We start from the raw sequence: 20065 nt of genomic DNA on the forward strand, positions 1-20065 counted from the left end.
GCGATGAGAAGAATTATCCACTTCCGGTAACCGATTCTCTCGATTCAGTTACCACCAAAGGGAAGCTCGGACGAATGGAAAACAAACGGGAGATGGTTATACGCTTTCCACGATTAATGAGCTGTGAAGCGAATTCACGTCGCGAGACATAATCGATAGTCCGTTGCTCCGTCAATGTTGCTCGCTAGACGCTCCTCTTTCGCGCCAACCTTACCGTCAAAATTATTAATTTAAATAATAATGAATTTCCATCCATCCAGAAGCAAAACTTTCGAGAATATCCGTGTATAAATACTACGTGTCTTTATTCGTTTATAAGTTTATAAGTAAGGATTCCTTTTCGATCGATATATTTTTATCATTGAAATTAAAAAAAACTAAACTTTCATAGCTGCAAGATTGGGAACAAATCGTTAGTTTTAAAAGCAAAAAAGAAACAAAGTCTCTCCAAGACTCTAATAATCGGTCACCGTGACCGATTTCAACTCGCTTTCAAAGAACATTGCACTCTAATAATTTCACGAACTTGATGAGAAGGTGTTTCCTATTTTTATTCGCTTTCATTCATCGAAGGATATATATATAAAAAAGAAAAAAAAAGAAAAACGCGTACGACCGTCACATAAGGTAATAGTAAAACGTTCAAAGAAGCGAAAAAAGAAAGGTGCGCTCGGATGAGGGTTAAAATCGAGTCGAGTCCTCCGTAAATAAGAGGAAAGCAGGCAAATGTGCATTCGCTCGTTAATATCGCTTACCTGCCACCCACGAGTTGCGAATTGCTTCCCTGATTTTGCGGGGAATGCGTAAAATCCCCTGTGGACGACCACCGTTTCGCCCTTCTTAAGCTGCTTTGGGGTGGCCCGTTTGATCTTGCTGTCGGTGATCTATCGAATAACAGGATTAATGCGTGACGGGAAAACGCAATTACCTTCGGTTGCGGATCTGTCGCGGATCGTCCACGGGATTCGATTTGTCGCGTTAAACGACATTTTTCCTCCCTCCCCGTGCCATCGCACGTGACATTTTACAATCTTCACGCGAAATTCGCGTTTTCACGATACGATAAAGATGTCATATGATTCCATCATTTTCTATTACACATCATTTTCTATTAATCTATTCAAATATACTACTTTGAATTTATTTCTTTTAACGGAATAAAATTTATTCGTACAAATTAATTGAAAATTCCTAGATAGATTTTTAAAATATAATTCGAACTATCAAATCAAAATATGTTAAAATTTTTTATTCTTACTTTTTAACAACAATTGTTTTACGCTAGTTAATAATTCAAATAGAAATTTCGTTAATTAACGTCAACGTATAAAATTTTATTCCTCGTGTACTAATTCCTTTTTTAATTCTCATGCTGTAAATATAAATTATTAAGAAATAACACGATGCAATAGTATAACGAGTAACTATGTAGATTTTACTATGACCAAATATATAATACTAGAAGAGAATAAGATTTCTCAATTCGTATTATATCTAAAGTACAAAATTGATCATAATTCAATTACAAACACACGAGCACGAGCACAAGCGAAAATTACGAATTCTAAGTACAGACGCGTTAATTATATTATATTCGTTAGCATGCATATCTAAAAAAGAAAAATGATACATTTAAGTTTCAATCTCATGAAAGAATATTTTCAATTTATTCCTTCTTCCTTATAATAGAAAAAGTATCATTTTCCATGGCATTTATCTACTCTCTATGTAAAAGAAAAACTATTTATTTTACTCGATTTGTTGTTAAAAAAGGAGGAAAAATATAGTAAGTGAATTAATTTAATTCGAGTACCTGGCTACTGGCAGTGGTGTGGCTCTAGGACTTGGCGATGGCACCGGGGAAACACTACTACTACTGGGACTGTCCGAATGTAAAGAACCCGTCGATTGATAATGAACTGACCTTCTGAAAGTTAATTAATCGTTAATTTTTTTTTTTTGAATGAAAAAGATAGAGAAAAAAATGGTCATAACCAACGATTATAACCAATTTCGATAATGGCAATATACATTATAAATATATTAAAAATAAATTAATTCGAAAAAACGCGATCATTGGTAGAGAAAAAAAACGATATACCTTTGAGGAAGTTGAGAGGAATGAGTGTAACTGACTGGCCTCCGTGGACTGGAAATCGAATCTCGAACGTCTTGAGAAGATCCGGAGGATGATGAATTTCTCAAGCAACCAGTTTGACGTAAACGTACGTCTTTCGCTGGTGTTGAATTTTGATTACCTAATAACAATACAATTTTAATAAGATTAATATTTGTCGCATAACCGTATTTTTAATATCACATATCTCGTTCTAATTATTTATATATAACTCTAAGCTCTTAAGACGTTTAAAAAGTGAGAAAGAAGAAAGATCGAGTAAGATTTGTACGGTTAAGACCGGTTCGTGCATTTTTCATCGATATATTATCATTGAAATAAACCGAACTATCCGTGAACTATGCGCGATATCGTTTCAAACCTTTTTAGATACCGATGTTATAAACGTTCGTTTCAAAAGTGTACGTTCTGGTTGGCAGGAACTGGAATAGTATCTCGGAATAGATAGAACTGCAATTGCCCGATGAAATTGCCTCGTGAATCGCGAACGAAACGAAACGGAACGTGACCCTAAGCAGTGTGGCGTGTTAACAGGTAAACCCGATGAACTTTGTTTCAAATGGGCTCAGCCTCGTCAGGCTTCTCCGCCTATTTGTGATTCGCGACATGCCACCATAGCTTTTGTAACGATTCCCGTCCAAATTTATTCTCGTCTTGAAAATTTATAATATCGTTTTTTTTCTGCTTCACGCTTCGTAATTACCGCAACCAAACTGACGAAGATCGATCTCAAACAATTTCCATTATTTTCTTACAAAGAAGTAATTTAATTTTTCCTTCCATTATTTCTAAAGTTTATCCGATATTTAATATTTATACGATTCAAATATTTCATTACGATAATTCTATACACGTTCTGGACGATAATGCGTTCATCTTTATTGGTTTTTCTACTTTTGTTTCGTCGCGTCGTATCGAGAATCAATAATGGCTGAACCCTGTTCCACGCGAAAGTAATAAAAGATCAAATACTAATTATTCCGTTTGATTGACGTATTCAACTTTGCACGATTTGCCACGCCTCGAGTTTTCGTTATTTCAAATACGGGTCACGAACAGATATCATTTATAAAGCAAAGCAGAAGATATCGATCAAAGGAAATTTTATCTATTCCACTATAATCTAACGAGTGTTCACTTTTTATCCTCCAAGCTTTAGCACGACAATTACAACACAATTATTATATATTTTCTGAAACTTGTCGTTCATCTTTTCTGTCAAGATTTTCTTTCCTAGCTTCTCTAATTTTGAAAATATTGTAAAACATTGTAATAAAAATACGTTGTCACACCTTCGATAAAAGGCAAGTTGAACACGTTAGCAATCCGCGATTTTAGGCATGCAAAATAATCGGCAAGGATCGTGATTCCGGCTTGTACTTACTCCTAAGCGATACGTGTCCGTTCCTTAAGGGCGAGGACACCATCCTCTCGTTTCTCCTCTCGTTCCTCTCATCCTCCCTTTTTTCGCGTCCTTCCAACAGTGCGATCCGCCTTAACGCGTCTGCGAGAGTAGCGCGAAGACAAACTATCTCGTCCCTTTGCGCCAAGGATTGCCTCTCGAGATCCGCGACTCGGCCCAACAGGGATCCGGTCTCGCACTCCAACATCTCGTCTGTAAAAGGGAATTCTCGTTCATCGGATCGAGCATCGTTATCGCTTCGCCAATTTTATACAATTTTTTACCTTACATAAATATATTTCGTCAATCTACAAAGTTTACCAGTTTATTTTCTCAGCTTTATCAGCTTTCTGCAATTCTTTGCCATAACAGCTAATCGTGATTGTTTTAAAATTTTCGCTTCGATATCTTGCGATTTAATCAATGTCCATAGGAAAATAAATAGCTGTTATTTTCATTTGTAAAAAATATTATAATCAACACAGAAAATTGACACAGATATTATTAAATGATTTATTAAAAAATGATCTATTGAATGATCTCTGCTTTTTCGTTTTCATGTATATTATATTGGTTTATAATTTGTAATTAAACATCGAGTATATAATTATTTTTTCAATGAAACATCGTGTACAACTTGATGGACGAAAAATAATGAATAAATAATAAATAATAAAACGTTGTAAATTTTGTCGTTCTGTATAATACTCACGCCACGCCTGCTCCGCTTCATCGATGGTGTCCATCGTGTCCGGCGTGGACATTGCGATTAACCTTACGGTGACCCCGACGTATTAATACGTTATTCAATTGAACTGATTAACAAGCGCAAACAGAGCCAATGTGCTGTCTCGCGTACACGTCCTCTCCACCGAGTCACTTTTCTTTCGAAACGCGAAACAACCACACCAGTGCTTCATCGGACGGATAAACAATTAATTAACACATCGTCGATTATCATAGACGAAAAATTAATTAAATGATTTTAATCATTTTCCCAATGATGGATATTAGTTTTTTTTTTCATATTTCCAACAGTCTTTTATGAATTCATTATGTATTGAACCAATTGATCTTTTCACAACCTTTATCTCGTCCCACCGTTTCATATATTTCGATTGATCGATCCATCGTTTATCTCCTGATCGAGCAATTCAGTATACGAGATGAATCACATTTATATCGTGACTTCGATTTCAATTATTTTCATTTCAAGTTATAATTTTTTTTTCTCATAAATAGATCTTCGAGATAATAATATTTGATTCTTTTAGAAAAAAAGATAAATTTCTACTTAAACGATTACTTTCAATATTGTCGTGCATCGAGGCGAACTCGATTAGCTCAAAATCCGAGCTTCTTTGTTTTTGCATATAATTATATGATATGAAATAAAATTAATAATAAGATTATAAATAAAAAAAATTGAAAATATAGAAAAAAATAAATAGTCATCATTCAAAATTATATCGAATATTAATCACGTCAAGAAAGATTTAGTTCGTGAAAATAATTGTAACGATCGTGTCAAATAATACATTCGCAATATATATATATATTCATTAGAATCACGGAAAATGATAAGTTGTTAATATTAGATAACGATGTTTATGTTTCTACAAATTTTAGATATATATGTAAATATTTTCTCATCATAGAAATAAAAGGAAAATCTTATTATTTATAATAATATTAATATAATTCATTCTTATGAATTGCAAATATGATTATTAATAATTGTTTCGAATAAATACAACCTTGAAATATGAGAAAGAAGAATCTTGAATCGAATAAATTAACAAATGAGGCTTAAAATCAATTTATTAATTTAAATCTTAAAGAATCGCGTTTAAAATTAATTAATGCTGAAACGAGATTTTAGCATTTCAAAAAAAAAAACTAATTTAGTTAATAATATATTTATATAAAATTAATAAGATAAAATTTGGATAAAAACCTTAATTTATTATACGTATTATATAATATTATACGTATATATAATAAAAAATATAAAATCCGGTTATATTTCGATATTATTTTCGATCTCTTACTTATTATATGTTCGATATTACACTACAACTACGAATTTCTATTATTTTTTATTATTTTTTATTTTCCGAGTTTAACATTTCGAAAGAAATGATGAAAGAAAAAATGGTTACGGATACATTAAGAAATAATGTTTGTTTTTTTCGTGATAACATTATTAAGAAAGAATATATAAGGGAATCGTCTCACGGAATTTATAACGTACCTACACATTTAGTCCGATTATATGCAAATCATTTTGTAACGTACAATTATTTAATAACCCACTTCCCATAATTTGAACACAAATTGGTAGCAGCAAAGTGTTCCATTTACCTTGATAAAAAAGATATTATTAAGATTATTGAGATAATGTTAATAATTATAGTTTTCATATTTACCCATTTATTTATACATACGATAGAAAAAAAGTTTTCGTAATCTTTTAAAATAGATTAGATAAATTATTGATGTTATCGCTACGTTCGAATTCAGAGGTCAACGTTACACTCTTTTATTTCGATTATTACCCATTACGAGAATTTCACGAACCGATGCCAATCGACGAACGAACCGTGAAACGCGATTTTGAAATTATTTGCGCGGCGTGACACGCCATGAATCGAATAATAATAATAATAATAATAATAATAATCGCGAATCGAATGTTAAAAATCAACAGTTTGAATCAATTATTGCCAATTAACGGGGTGCAATTAACGCGACGGAAAGTGAGTTGAGAGAGGGAACAAACGCGACGCGAATCGAGCAATTCAAGTTGGGGAGGAGATTGACATCGTCTCTGGAAACGCGAATATTCATTGAAAGTGAAACCCATGCGCAAACCCGTTACGAATAGCGATAAACAATTCGTACACGCAATTCTCATCATCAACCATTTTGTGCTCGTAACGCTAACTTCTCGAGATATTTTTTCCTTTTATTATATATATATCTTTATAAAGTTATATACATATAACTTTAATAATTCATTTATAATTCATATATTATTCCATCTTTTGTATGAATGTTTTTTTTTTTAATACTTTACTTTAATATTTGAATAATTGAATTTTCAAGTTATAGTCTCTATTAAATACAAATTTTCAATAAAACTTTTGATCTTTCTCTCTCTCTCTTTCTCTTCTCTTCTTTTCTCTACAATAATTTATAATGATTCATAACAAAATCTTTTTTTTATGTTATGAATATAACATCTTTTCATTAAATTGTCAATAACGTAATAAAATAAAATATTTATATATCATTATTGTAATATTATAATACGATAATAGATATTATAATGCAAAAATATAAAAATAATAGATTATTTTTAATTAGAAAACGTGAATTGTTAAAGCATCGAATGTATGACTGTACGATTTCAAAGACGATCTTTGATAATGGATAACTAAATATGAAGAGAAACGGAAAAATACATTCGAATTGATTAGTTCTTTATAGTAGGATTTACGTAATCTACTCAAAGAAAATGAAAGATCAAAAAATAATAGAAAAAAAAAAAAAAAAAAATCTAAAATTTCAAATCGATAAGATCTGTTTCTATACAAATTTTATATAATTTATCATAAAAATGATATTTAAAATAACTCAGAAAAATTTGATTCCTCGTAATTATTAATAATATCGAACAATATCAAATATTTTAATACTATTTCCACATTATATCGTTCAATGTTTCAAGAGTAATAATAATGTAGTTCAATTAAGTTGAGAAAATATTATTAATAATTATTTGATATTTATGATATTTATTTATTATTATTTTTATTATATATGGTTTTCATATTTTTTATTCTATCATTAAAAGAAATGTAAAATATTGCAAGTGTCGTAACACGCGAATTTTTTCAATAATTTCACTTCACTTTTCAAGAATATTATTAATAGTTTTAAAAACGCTAAAAAATATTGCTAAATTATTAGTAATATCACTCAAAATATATTAATTATTAATACATATTAATTACTTATGCAATATTTATACAATATTTATCGTAGACAAAAATTTTGCCCTCGATATAATTTAGATTAATTTTAATTAATATAAGAAAAGCATATGAGTATTATTCTCGTTATGATAGATTAATAATTTCTTAACGAAACGTATATTTTCGTCACCAGCCATATAAATGGAATATCGGCATTATATAAATCTACGTATCTTTCAAAGATATGAAAAAACATTTAACGTTCCTTCTTTTTACGAAGATAAACACCGAATGAGTTACAATAAAAATATCAAACTGACTATAGTAAGTTGCATTAAATATTTAAAAGTTTAGTTATATTTGATATTTCTCGTTCAAAAAAATATTTATGCATATACGATATGATTTTATTGCAAAAATAAATATAGAAAAAATTGTAACTTTTTTTCTTTTTTTTCTTTTTTTAAGACATATGATTTAAAATATTTGTTTTGAATCGTTGTAATCAATAATCGGTAAGAAATAGCAATAAATTAATCAGTAGTGAAAAAAAATACAACTTTTGCTATTGTGTAAAAATATAGAGATGAAAAAGTCATAATTATGGCTAAATCAGTTGTAAAATTTAGTGAATATTAAACTTTCTTAACGAAACATATTATTCGATAATGTATAATTTATTTTATATTCAAAGATTATTATTATAGAAGAAAGGAAAAAAAGCAATACTTATTACATTGATCAATATCGATAAAATGTATTTTTAAATAAAAAATTATTAATTAAAAATTAATTATTATATTAATTTCATTAACGATAAATATTTTATAGCGTATATTTCACGTGTTAAAATTCTTCCAAATTTTACACATTTTAATTTCTAACGAACTCATCATATCACTCGAAAATCATTGATCGATAGAACAAACGATAAATAATTACAACGCAAATAGAATCACTCATTGTTTCCAAAACAAGAAATTATTTGTTGTCAAACATTTCCAATATTTGCACAAACATCGAAATGGGTATTTAAGATCGACACTTTGAAACCACAATGTAAACTAAATTCTTGTTGAACTATGAAATTATTCGCGATCAAATATCGTTTCAAACCTATTCCTATTCATAAATTTGACACTTCTTTACACGAGTTATCTTAATATCGTATCAAAAAAGGAAGAAAGAAGAACGAGAAACATTTAATCCTGTAAACGTTATGGTTTAATCTTTGTATATCGCGCAAGTGACACGAATTTTTTATCGATATTTATTGGATTATCGTTTGTTACGATATAAATTCATATTATATTATTATTATTATTATTATTATTATTATTATGATCAACTATCATTTTATTATTATATTATTATTTTATATATATCGCTATTTTTATTGTGCAATAATTTTAATCATAATATATATATGCGACATAAGGATGATTAAAAATTCAAAAAAATATTCTCCACCTCATCCTGATCCTCATCTTCGCTAAAATTCTTCCCTCACGTGTAACATCATCGTATCACTTTAACAAATAATAAAACTTAGAGAAGAAATCTGCACCCCGCGTACACGATATGAAAAGAAAACGCGCGGCCGGCATATAAACGATTCATTTTGTATTCGATTATTTACGATTAATCGTGATTAATCGCCGACTAAACTTATAACGTGGCATATCCCTAGTCGTTCGATATTCCGGAAAAAAAATAAAAATCGCGTTTCAACGAAGACACGCGCACACCGAACGTGGAAAGAATCGTGTTGGATCGGGTCAAAGCGAAAGGGCTTTGCACTTTCCCTCGAAAGTAGTTTTCACGACACCGACGTTTTCATCGCGAGACCATGTAACACGTGTGTTTTCCGTACGGCCGCCCCAACGTTACTGCCAGCCCGAGAGTACAGCTGCTTAGCCGCGATCAATACGTTCTAGATACTCCAGATGATCCAGATGACTCGACTACGCTACGCGAACCATTGACTGGGGTCACGATAAGCACACGATATATCCTGTACATATACATATACCGATTATTCTTTCTGCCTTCACCGATTTGCTTTATTTTTATTTTTTTCGCATGATACTCCATTTTTTTTCAAATAAATCTTAACTTATATTATAATATTAAAAATATTTTTCTCCTTTTTTATTTTCGAAAAAATTGTTCTTACGATGAAATCCATTCAATGTGACTTTTCTCTAAACTTCGTCAGAGAATTTAGATTAAAAATGCATATTATGCTCATAAATTTAATACTTTTATTTCTTTTTTTTTAACAGCCCAATAGATAAATAGAACTAATTTTCTTCCATTAGTACGTGTCAATTATTTAATTTTTTTGTCTTTATTATATTTCTTTATCTATTATTTTCACAATTGCAATTATCATTTCACTTTTCTTAAAGAGAACATATGATAAAAACATATCATTTGTAACATATTACCATACACAATGATTTTTATAATTATTCCATAAATAATACTTATATGATTATAATTTTTATATTATAACATAATACCAATTATAAATTTGATAAAAAATATTTTTCACTACTGATATTTTTACACATTTATAATAATTGTTTTTAAGTTTCCCTTTCCTTCAACATGACAATTATTCCATAAATCAAGATCCCCTACACGATCGAACATATTTCCGAAGATGAAATTAGACGCGTTCGATTTATTCTTTAGATTTATGCTATTCGTCTCTAACAAACGAATCGCATCCTGGATATCGAACACACCCTAACTATTCTTTGAAATCATCTTGTCCTATATCGGAGGGAGTTGTTCCATTAAAATTACTCGTGTTATGTCATCCTTCGGCACTATTCCAGCGAATGCAGTCTAGAAAATAAAATTGAACCAAGCGGAATCCTCGTTTGTCGCTAAGCGAACATTCTATGTACAAAATATTACATATTTTTGCGAAATATTATAAAACTGGTCTTGAATTCGAGGATTTTATATTTTTATATTTTTAAAATATATTTAACAAAAATTATTTATGTATATTTTGTTATGTACTTCTCTTCGTAATTAGATTTTTGTTAATTAAATACTAGGAAGTTTTATAACATCTAACGATATATATTGTATCGATATATTAATAAAATCATTAAATAATTAAAAATTTATAATCGAAAATGAATATCATTGCGATAAGTGTTCATGCAACCAGATATTGAAACGTTCGAATATTCAAATGAATAAATGTTGACCAAATTTCGTAAAATTCTATCCAAGAATTCGTTATTCGACTAAATAAGCGAAACAGTGGATCAATAATAACGAAAGAACAGGATGAGGATGGCACACCTTCGCATAACGTCATCGAGCCTTGAATGACTTACATAACAAGTGACATCGGCCACCATACAATGTCTATTTTTCTCATTTACGACGCACATTCGACTGACTTTGCGACGAAGCGTCTCTCTAGTACTAGTACTGTTCCAATTGTCAAATTACGATCCCCACATCTACTTTACCATATTGAAATTACGAGTTTCACGTTCAAGAAATAAAAATATATAATATCTTCTATCTTTTATCTTCATTTTTCTAATTTTCGATGTTGATTTGCAATTAATACCATTGCATGTTTTTTTATTAACATTCAAATTGACTGATTTCAAATTGTCTCGCTTTTGCACATTAAAAAATTAAAAATTAAAAAAGTGTAGTAAAGTTTTTTTTTAAAAACAATTAATATGTATTTATTCAAATAAAAATATAATTACGTATATTTAATTATACATTATTTGTCTAATATATGTATAGATATGTAGTTATGAAGATATATATTAGAAATCAATAGTTTTAGTTTTAAACAATATAATTATCACTGTTCAATGGAATAATGAATATTCAGATTATATGTTTATCGTAATCGTAAATCAAAAAGAAAAAATAATATTTTTTTCTTTGATTCTTCATTTTTTGATAAAATCAAGGTAGAAAATTAGCCCACGATAAATTGCCATAACTGTAATTTCTGTTCATAGAAGCGTACCGAGTTACTAGATGACTACACAACTAGGTGAAATAATATTATATTTAAACTTATTTTTTATTATTCTTTCTTTTTTTTTATAATTTCCGCTCAATCATTATGTACCAGGCGAATAAATGTTCTAATATTTATGAATAGGAATATATGTATGTACAAATATGTAATAAAAAAAAAAAGAACTTACTCATTTCTTGTTTCGCGTTGTGTGTCGTATGCCCGTTTACGTGCATCGTTGTGTCCGAACTTTTCTTTTCATACTGATGTTGCTCCTTCGTTGAGGACTCCGTGTCTGGAAAAAGAAATAAATATAATTATTATTATGAATCGCAATTTTTATATAATAAAATAATAAAAGCAATAATTAAATTACTAGAAGAAAAAGATATTATAGATAATTATTTTCCATAAATTTAAAAAAAAATATTATATCTTCGTTCAATAAATATCTTGAAAAAAGAATTATTATTTTTATTAATTACCGATATTATTCTTCCATATATGAATTATGTGCATGTGTAAATGAATTTCTGATAATAATTTTCAATCTGATAAGAATATACAATATATCCTACAATATGTTGTAATACGTAATAATATAATATAACTTTGAATTGATATGTCTATGACGTATAGAATATCAAAATATCGGAATAATAAAACCGCGAAATAATAAAAATATCAAGCAAAAAAAGAAAGAATAATATTACAAAGATACAAAGATGTTAACCGCGTCATAATTCGCACGATTTCGCTCGTCATGATGTCTTTGGTTTGAAAATCGGTCGTCAAATTGCCACAAATTGTTTATTCTCATTTGATAATTGTAGTTTTCAACAAAAATCTTCGGCTTCGTTTGCCCCTGCGTTTAATTCGATTTTTTTCGTGCTTAATATATTAATCATTATATAATATGATGATATATCGTATTCATTTTATTTATTATTATATTATATTATATATTTTTTTATTTTTCTTCTTAATATAGCTTAATATGATACGATGTATAAAAAAAAATTAAATATTTTTTTCCTTTTACTTTGTTGTTTAATTCTTTAATTTTATCATTCAATCAGGAAAAAAGAATAAAAACGCGCCGCAACCTTGATCAATGAAAACGAATGGCGCTACGTGATCGCGAACATAGCTAATGTTGTTTTAGAAACTAGGACGTGTTGCATCTTCGTTTATATTTTATATAAAAAAAAGAAGGAAAAAAAAAGAAGAAAAAAAAAAGAAGAAAATGTATTAAGTTTTACTATGAATTCAGATGCAATAAACATATTTTATCAATTCGATTCATCAGAATTAGAAAATTGTTTTTACTTTTTATTTTATATTTATTGTAATATTATTATTTATTATAATATTTTATTTAATTGAATATATATAAAAGTTAAAATTATACAATTTTTGCTATGAATTTAAAAAATTATCAGATTTCGAAAGTAAAACTTAATATATTATATTGTATAATTATAAATCTTAAAAATTATTTATTTATATTTCGTTTAATTACAAAATTTAAAAATAATAATTTGCTCCATTCGATATAAATTGATCAAAGTTATTCGAATAACATTATACTATTTTTTTTTTAAAATGAAGAAAAAGTAGTCAAATATCAGTTTATATATTCCTTTTTAAGTATGAATAAAATCAATTATCAATCGTGTTCAAACATCCTAAGTTTTCTTCACTTGTCGATTCGATACAACCTTGATTAACCGGTTTAATGGAGATCGGGACATGTCATTTAAATAATCTATCGGATAATCTAGACTTGGATTAAATAGATATATCAGAATATTAAACATTAAGAATCCAAATCAATTTATTCTCAAATTTTAGAATTAATAATTTTTGCAATCTCGTTAATCGCCTTTATATTTTATGGAGACTAATTTATATATTATGATTATATACTATGATAAATTTAATTTAAATAATCTTTTTAAACTATAATTTTAAAATCATTAAAATATTATTTTAAAATATTCTATATAATACTATAGAATTTTTATTACAATAATTTATTCCTGTAATTATTAATACGATTGTGCCTTCTAAAATATCATTTATTGACAAATTTTTAAATTTCCTACAATACGATTCATTTTTTTTAAATACGTGTATGTTTATGTAAAAAATAATTCATGCAACCAAATCATACTTTTTCTTATTACAATTAAAAAAGAAAAGATTTTAAAACAAAATTATATTTTCGATATATGATTAAATTTGATATATATAGTCGTACATCAAAATTATATAACCATAACAAAAAAGTGAATATTTTTATTGAAATCAATCTTTCAAAAATGTCCCACAAATATTTTACATATTTTATTTTATTTTAATAATATTCGAATCTTATTATGAAATAAATCCTTTATATCTTTTTTTATTTAAATTTGTATACGTATATCGAATTCGATCCCATCGCTATTTGTAGTAAGAATTGAAATGATCATTTCGAAAGGTGGCAAACGATAGGGATAATATTCTCGAAAAGATGATCGGAGAGGAATCGTGAATCAGGATATATCGAAAGAGATCTATACCCAAGAGAGTCCTTCTATAATACATAAATATATATTAACGTATAGACATAATCATTTCGCCCGAAGCGGTGATCGCTGAAATAGCGAGAGACGCGGGAACGAGTTGAAATACAAAACCAGTAAGCATTGACCTGGTCAGAATGTTGCCTTATTGGTGCATAAGGCTGGCCCCCACGAAGCTTATTTTACGATACCGTCTTGTGAACAGATACGATATATTTCTTTCTTTCTTTCTCTCTCTCTCTCTCTATTTCTCTCTCTTTCTTCCCGCGTTCTCTACCATATACGCATATACGTATTAAACGCGACGCGGATAATTGGTTCGCCATTCGTAAGCAACCTCGATATCAAGTCAGCGTTAAGATTCACCGGTGTATGGTTCCATCGGTGATGTATTCCTGGGAAGCATGCTCGACAAAAATTTCTGTAACGCTTGTGAAATAAATCCGCTTTGTGAAACTTGTTCTTGGTATCGTGTTTAATGAATTAATATCGGAAGGCCGGTATATTAGTGGCGCTAGTGTCGCAAACACTTATTTGTGAGTTGAGTAGGGATATTCTCGCATTTATATATATTATATATTATATTATATAAATTTAACCTTGTAGACTCATTGACGAAAATTTCTTAAATTCTTTTAAATTTTATAGATTAATTAATTTCTATTAATTTATTTAGAATAAGATACATAAAAAATTACATTTTTTTATACAAAATTTCTTTTTCGAATAAATCGTTTTTGAAAATGTATCGACTACGTACTATGAATTAAGTTATAAGTAAAACGGAGAAAATTTCATTCGCTATCCATCCTCTATAAACCTCGTTTCTATCCTATAAAGTTTGAATCATCCTGACCTACTTCTTATCCGAAAGAATCTGACCATGATCTATCTCACACAAAATGTTTCGTCTTATTTAATACGAATATCTCGCGATTAAAGTCGACGAAATATTTTACAATAAAATTATTTCATTCAAAGGGAAGTATTATATCATAATAATTTGTTTGTGGTTTCAAAATAATGGAAATGAAAATGTAAAGATGACACGAAAGACAAAAAATCCATGAAAGAGTAGAGTATCGCGTGCTTTTATTCCACGAATGTGGATCAACATTTTGTATCGTAGTAATATTTTTATAACATCGTAACATCATTGAAAATGATTCACCATTACATTCTTTCATCCCTTTGTCATCTATTCTCGATTGTCCCACGATGCATACTTCTCGTTACTTTCTTTCTTATGTAAGCCAGACAAGAAGGAATGACAATCTCTTGTGGTGGACATCAGATTATGTTAATGATAAACTGGATTTGCATTCACGCAAATTGATGTCACGATATATGAATGATTCCCGTTGCGCATTGATAGAACGTGGCTCGAACTCGAATGAAACTCGCCAATCTTGTTAAACATAATTCTTGCCTTTACCAGAATTGATTACTCGCTGAAGATCACATTCGTTGATGGGAAAAATCTTTAATTTGTACCATACATATTGCGATAAATGTAAATTGTCGAAAGTTTGGCAAGCTTGGCAAGAAATAAAACTTGAGCGGAAGAAAATGAATATTAGATTATATCTGTGTCGAATTTGGCTAAGATAAAAATACTTGATTCGTGTCGAACGAGATACGCTTCATATAACCTGCACAATATTTCACAATGCAATATAATATAATAATATAATAATTATATAAATATATAAATTAAAATTTGATTATACATACAATAATTGATTGTTTTAAATTACCAATATTTGTACAAATCCATAATTCCCATAATGATAAATATAATAATAATATATAATTAAATATATAATTAAATATAATAGAAGACCAGCATATGCATATTTTTACTAATAATTCTAGTATTAATTAAAGATATAATTTGATAATTTTAATTTAATAATTTTGTTGAATCTCAAAACAAATTCCTGGTGGAAATAATCTCGAATGGTATAATTGTTATTTTTTTTTCTAAATTTCATTCTTTATTTGATCGGTAAAAGTCAGAAAATCAGTTAGTTTTCTGGTAAATTTCACTTGAATATGCAATATGTTTCCCGTGATAAAATCATAGTTTTCTCGGAGAAGTTTCTCGCTACGGCAACACACGGCCTGTATATTCATTAGACTTAATGAAGCATCTTAATTAATTTGGAACAGTTTATGTAACGCTAGACGCAGTTGCGTTAGAACATTATGAGATGGGCATCGTCCTTCTTCCTGGTTTCGCATTTACTTTTAAACCAGATTATTCTAAATGTGGAAAAATTACAAGATAATTTAAGAACTGATCTAAGTGTTTCATTTGCTCGTGTACTTAATTTTTCTAAACATAATTTTAATGAATAGGCATATTTATATCCGATACGTTGTTCAGTGAAAAAAATATATTGAAAAAAATTTACAATTATTCGATTCGATGTTTCATACAAAGACTGTAATAACATTTAAAGCTAAAAAATAATTTATTTATAAATATTAATACCACGCGCATATAAACAGTTATACATATAAATGCAATAAAATATCTACAATCACATGATTAAATATTTATAAGATGATTCTAGATAATTCTAATTATTTTAGCAAAATAATATTCAAAAATTTTTATTTTATAATTAAGTAATAAAATTCAATAAATATTTAAGATCTAAAAAAAATATTTTAACATTAATATTTGCTTGATATTTCCTATATATTATATCCTTTATATTATATTTCCTATTTATTAATACGATAAATTTGCCTATTTATTATTATGATAAATGAAATTACGCAATTATATGATAATTAAATCTAATATTTCTTATTTCTTATAATTATAAAGGTCCTTACAGGTGAGTAATATAATATAATAATATAATAATTAAGATCATGTTTCTAAAAAAAAATATATATATTTATTATTTCTTATTATTTAATAGACTATCGTTTAAAATTATCATAATTAATAACGCTTTAACACGTATTATATCGCATGCTCTCAAAAAAAAAAAAAGACCTTGAGAGTAGTTTAAAATAAAACACAGAGCGAGTACTAAAAATAAATCTTTATAGAAACAAATATTTATAGAACTAGATCTGTTGAACTTTAAGCAGATTACACTATGTTATCTGAAAATAATATATAATTTTGATATTAAATGGTTCCGCCCCCAAATCGAATAATCAAATATTTTCCATGTTCAATAATTTTCAAATTCTTTTTCAACATAATTTTTTTTTATGAAATTTAGATTACAGAATATTTACTTGAAGAAGTCTCGGAAAATTTTTAAGCAAATATTTAAGCGAAGAATAGATAAAATATTCGAATGGAATAGAATAGTTGTAAAAATTTAGCTTTAATCTTACATATTAAATACAAGTTTTAACTTTAATTAATGAAATTATACATGGGGATATACTTATACAATACCAATTCAATTCATACTAATACCAATTCAAAGAATAAAGTCTACAATTTTTTCTCATTTCTGTTAAAAAATATGTTTTTTTGATTAAATTTATCCTCGAAATAATAAGTTACGGTTATGCACAACGTTAAAAAGATTACAATGTTTCAAGTTGAAAGATTCAATGTAAATATTAATTTCGTAAGATCAAAAATGCACGGAAGTGCAAGAAAAGCACGACCAAACAGTAGTTGTGTAAATCTTGATGTCATTTCGTGTCTAATTTCAAGCGATCTTATCCCATCTTCTCAGTGGAATACGCAGCTCATTTTCTCAAGTATTCTTCTCAAGTACTTTCATGACGGGCTTTTGTACACGGATACAATAATAGTATCGATCTTTAAAAGATATCTTTCTATGCTTTTATGCTCAACAAATGCTCAATAAGATTTAAAAGAACTTTTTCTCATCAAAATATTGTTATAAATAAACAAATTTTTCATCTAATCAAATAATCAAATTCATCAAAAATTATAGTATATCGTAAATCTAATTATCGTAGTTTTAAAATATAATTGAAAAGGTTGAGAAACGTTGGTGCAAAGAATTTATTCCAAATATCCTCGCGAATTAAAATTAAAATTATTTATTATAATTGAAGAATCAAAATTACTCGTTCGAGATATACAATTAAAAACATGTACAATTAAAAACAGTATGTGGGATCGACGTCAATGCAAAAAATCGATTTGGTATGCGCGTAGACCGTTATCAGTATGTCTAAGATTCAACACGCGTAGAGGGAAACGCGCGACGTTGGCGCGTGATTAGAAGTTGGAAAATCGATGACGACTATACTTGCATAAATTTTATTCAACGTTAATTCTCCGTCTCTTGCTACTGTGTCATTAGCACGAAGGATATAGTACCGAAATTTGCATAATAGCATCATCCCACATTGCGTTCAACTAAGAGCTCCATAAACAAGAAACGCGTTTTGTATACGCAACGTATTGAATAGAAACATAGCGAAGCGAGACAAATCGTTTCTTCTTCTACGAACGATGGAAATAATAATTTTAAATTATAAAAAGATACGTAACTTTTCAAATTTTAAATATCTTCTAATATATCTTTTTTTGTTATTAACAAATTATTTTATATTTTTATTTTATGAATCGAATATAATAACCGAATAATCATCCAAAAACCGCTATAACGTTACAATTTTTTCAGCATTCTTCTCATCCTCTAATAACTTCTCTTTTAAGATTAATATTAATTAATTATTTGAAACAAGAATATATCGTATACCGCATATAAATAAAACGTTATTATCGCCATTGATATAATTTCGTAGAATAATTGAAATTCCAATCGAGTGAATTTCGCGTTAGCAGATTTCTACTTTGCCGCCATTGCTACATGCATATACTGGACTTGGAGGTCACTCAACTGCAACGCGATGCAAACTATGCATTTGCATGTACCGAGCATACAATTAGCAGACAAACCTTCTCCAATATGTATTTTGATTTATAACTATTTCGACCGATCGTTAAAACGTTTTCTTCGCTGTTTTCGAGACAAACGTTTCAAATGTTTGCCTAAAATTCATCGATTTACCGATTCGTTTATCGAGGAACACGCGATCGTGTGCACCAAGGTCAGTAAACTGCAATACTATGCAAGCTGTGCATTCACGTGTCGACGAGAGAATTAATGCGCCAGCTCTGTTGAAACTTATCTACTTTCTAACCACGTAATACACGATTTTCGGTTTATTTATATTTTAGAACAATATTTTAAAATCATTTTTAAATCAGGACTTTTCTTTTCTTTTTTTTTTTTAATAAAACAAATAACGCATCATTTTCCTTTTATCGATATAATCACACGAATATTTCGATCGAAGGATACGTATATATATCAATTTTGCTTTTTCTCTATCATTATTTCGTTTTTCATAATAAAATAAATTTTTCAATTTATCATTTATTATTTATCTTGTTTTATTATATAAAACAAATATAATTCTATATTAAGTTTCTTATAAGAATAATTTTTCTTTTTTAATAGAATTAAAATCATAGTACATAAAATAAGAATGTTCGAATACTTTTATTAAACGAGCATATGTGTCATCAATAAGTCCAATATCCAAGCAGAATATGTCTTTAAAAACTTAATTTGCAATTCTATTACGTATCGCTATGATTAAACTGTGAAGGTTCTCAACAATAAACTTGATGCCGATATTATCCTTCCAAAATTATGACAATTTTCCACGTTATATACGTGGACGAGCTAAACGACCATCTTGCGATTCACTATTCCAACAACCTTGACACTTATCGCAACTAATCGCAAACAACGTGTTCCCCGTCACGAAAACACACCGTGCCTTATTATTATATTCCATTTACCAAAGATAGGAGAACAATATCAGCGTTGTAATTGTTTGAAAAATAATTCGCGCGTTATCTTTTAATTCCTTTCAAAATTTTATTTCATATATATATATATATATATAATAACGTATATGAAAAAA

At 28.2% G+C, this 20065-nt stretch overlaps 1 protein-coding gene across 4 annotated transcripts in view; it reads right to left on the bottom strand.

The window, feature by feature from the left end:
• The window catches only part of LOC122712114 (echinoderm microtubule-associated protein-like 2), a 36166-nt gene that overhangs the window by 12606 nt on the left and 3495 nt on the right, over window positions 1-20065 (bottom strand). Inside the window, exons 2-6 of one of the 4 annotated variants that reach the window (XM_043931486.1) lie at window positions 11728-11832; window positions 3522-3752; window positions 2102-2258; window positions 1814-1927; window positions 756-884 (exon numbers count right to left, since the gene is read on the bottom strand). In XM_043931486.1, coding sequence (XP_043787421.1) covers window positions 756-884; window positions 1814-1927; window positions 2102-2258; window positions 3522-3752; window positions 11728-11773 — 677 coding nt within the window. In that variant the 5' untranslated portion in view covers window positions 11774-11832. Of the gene's footprint in view, window positions 1-755; window positions 885-1813; window positions 1928-2101; window positions 2259-3521; window positions 3753-4251; window positions 4659-11727; window positions 11833-20065 lie in introns of those variants that run through there. The other 3 variants (XM_043931483.1, XM_043931485.1, XM_043931487.1) reach the window with 3 other exon arrangements.

This window comes from Apis laboriosa, unplaced genomic scaffold (assembly GCF_014066325.1).
Source record: "Apis laboriosa isolate Shangri-la unplaced genomic scaffold, ASM1406632v1 scaffold19_cov150, whole genome shotgun sequence".
Taxonomy (NCBI): Eukaryota; Metazoa; Arthropoda; class Insecta; order Hymenoptera; family Apidae; genus Apis; species Apis laboriosa.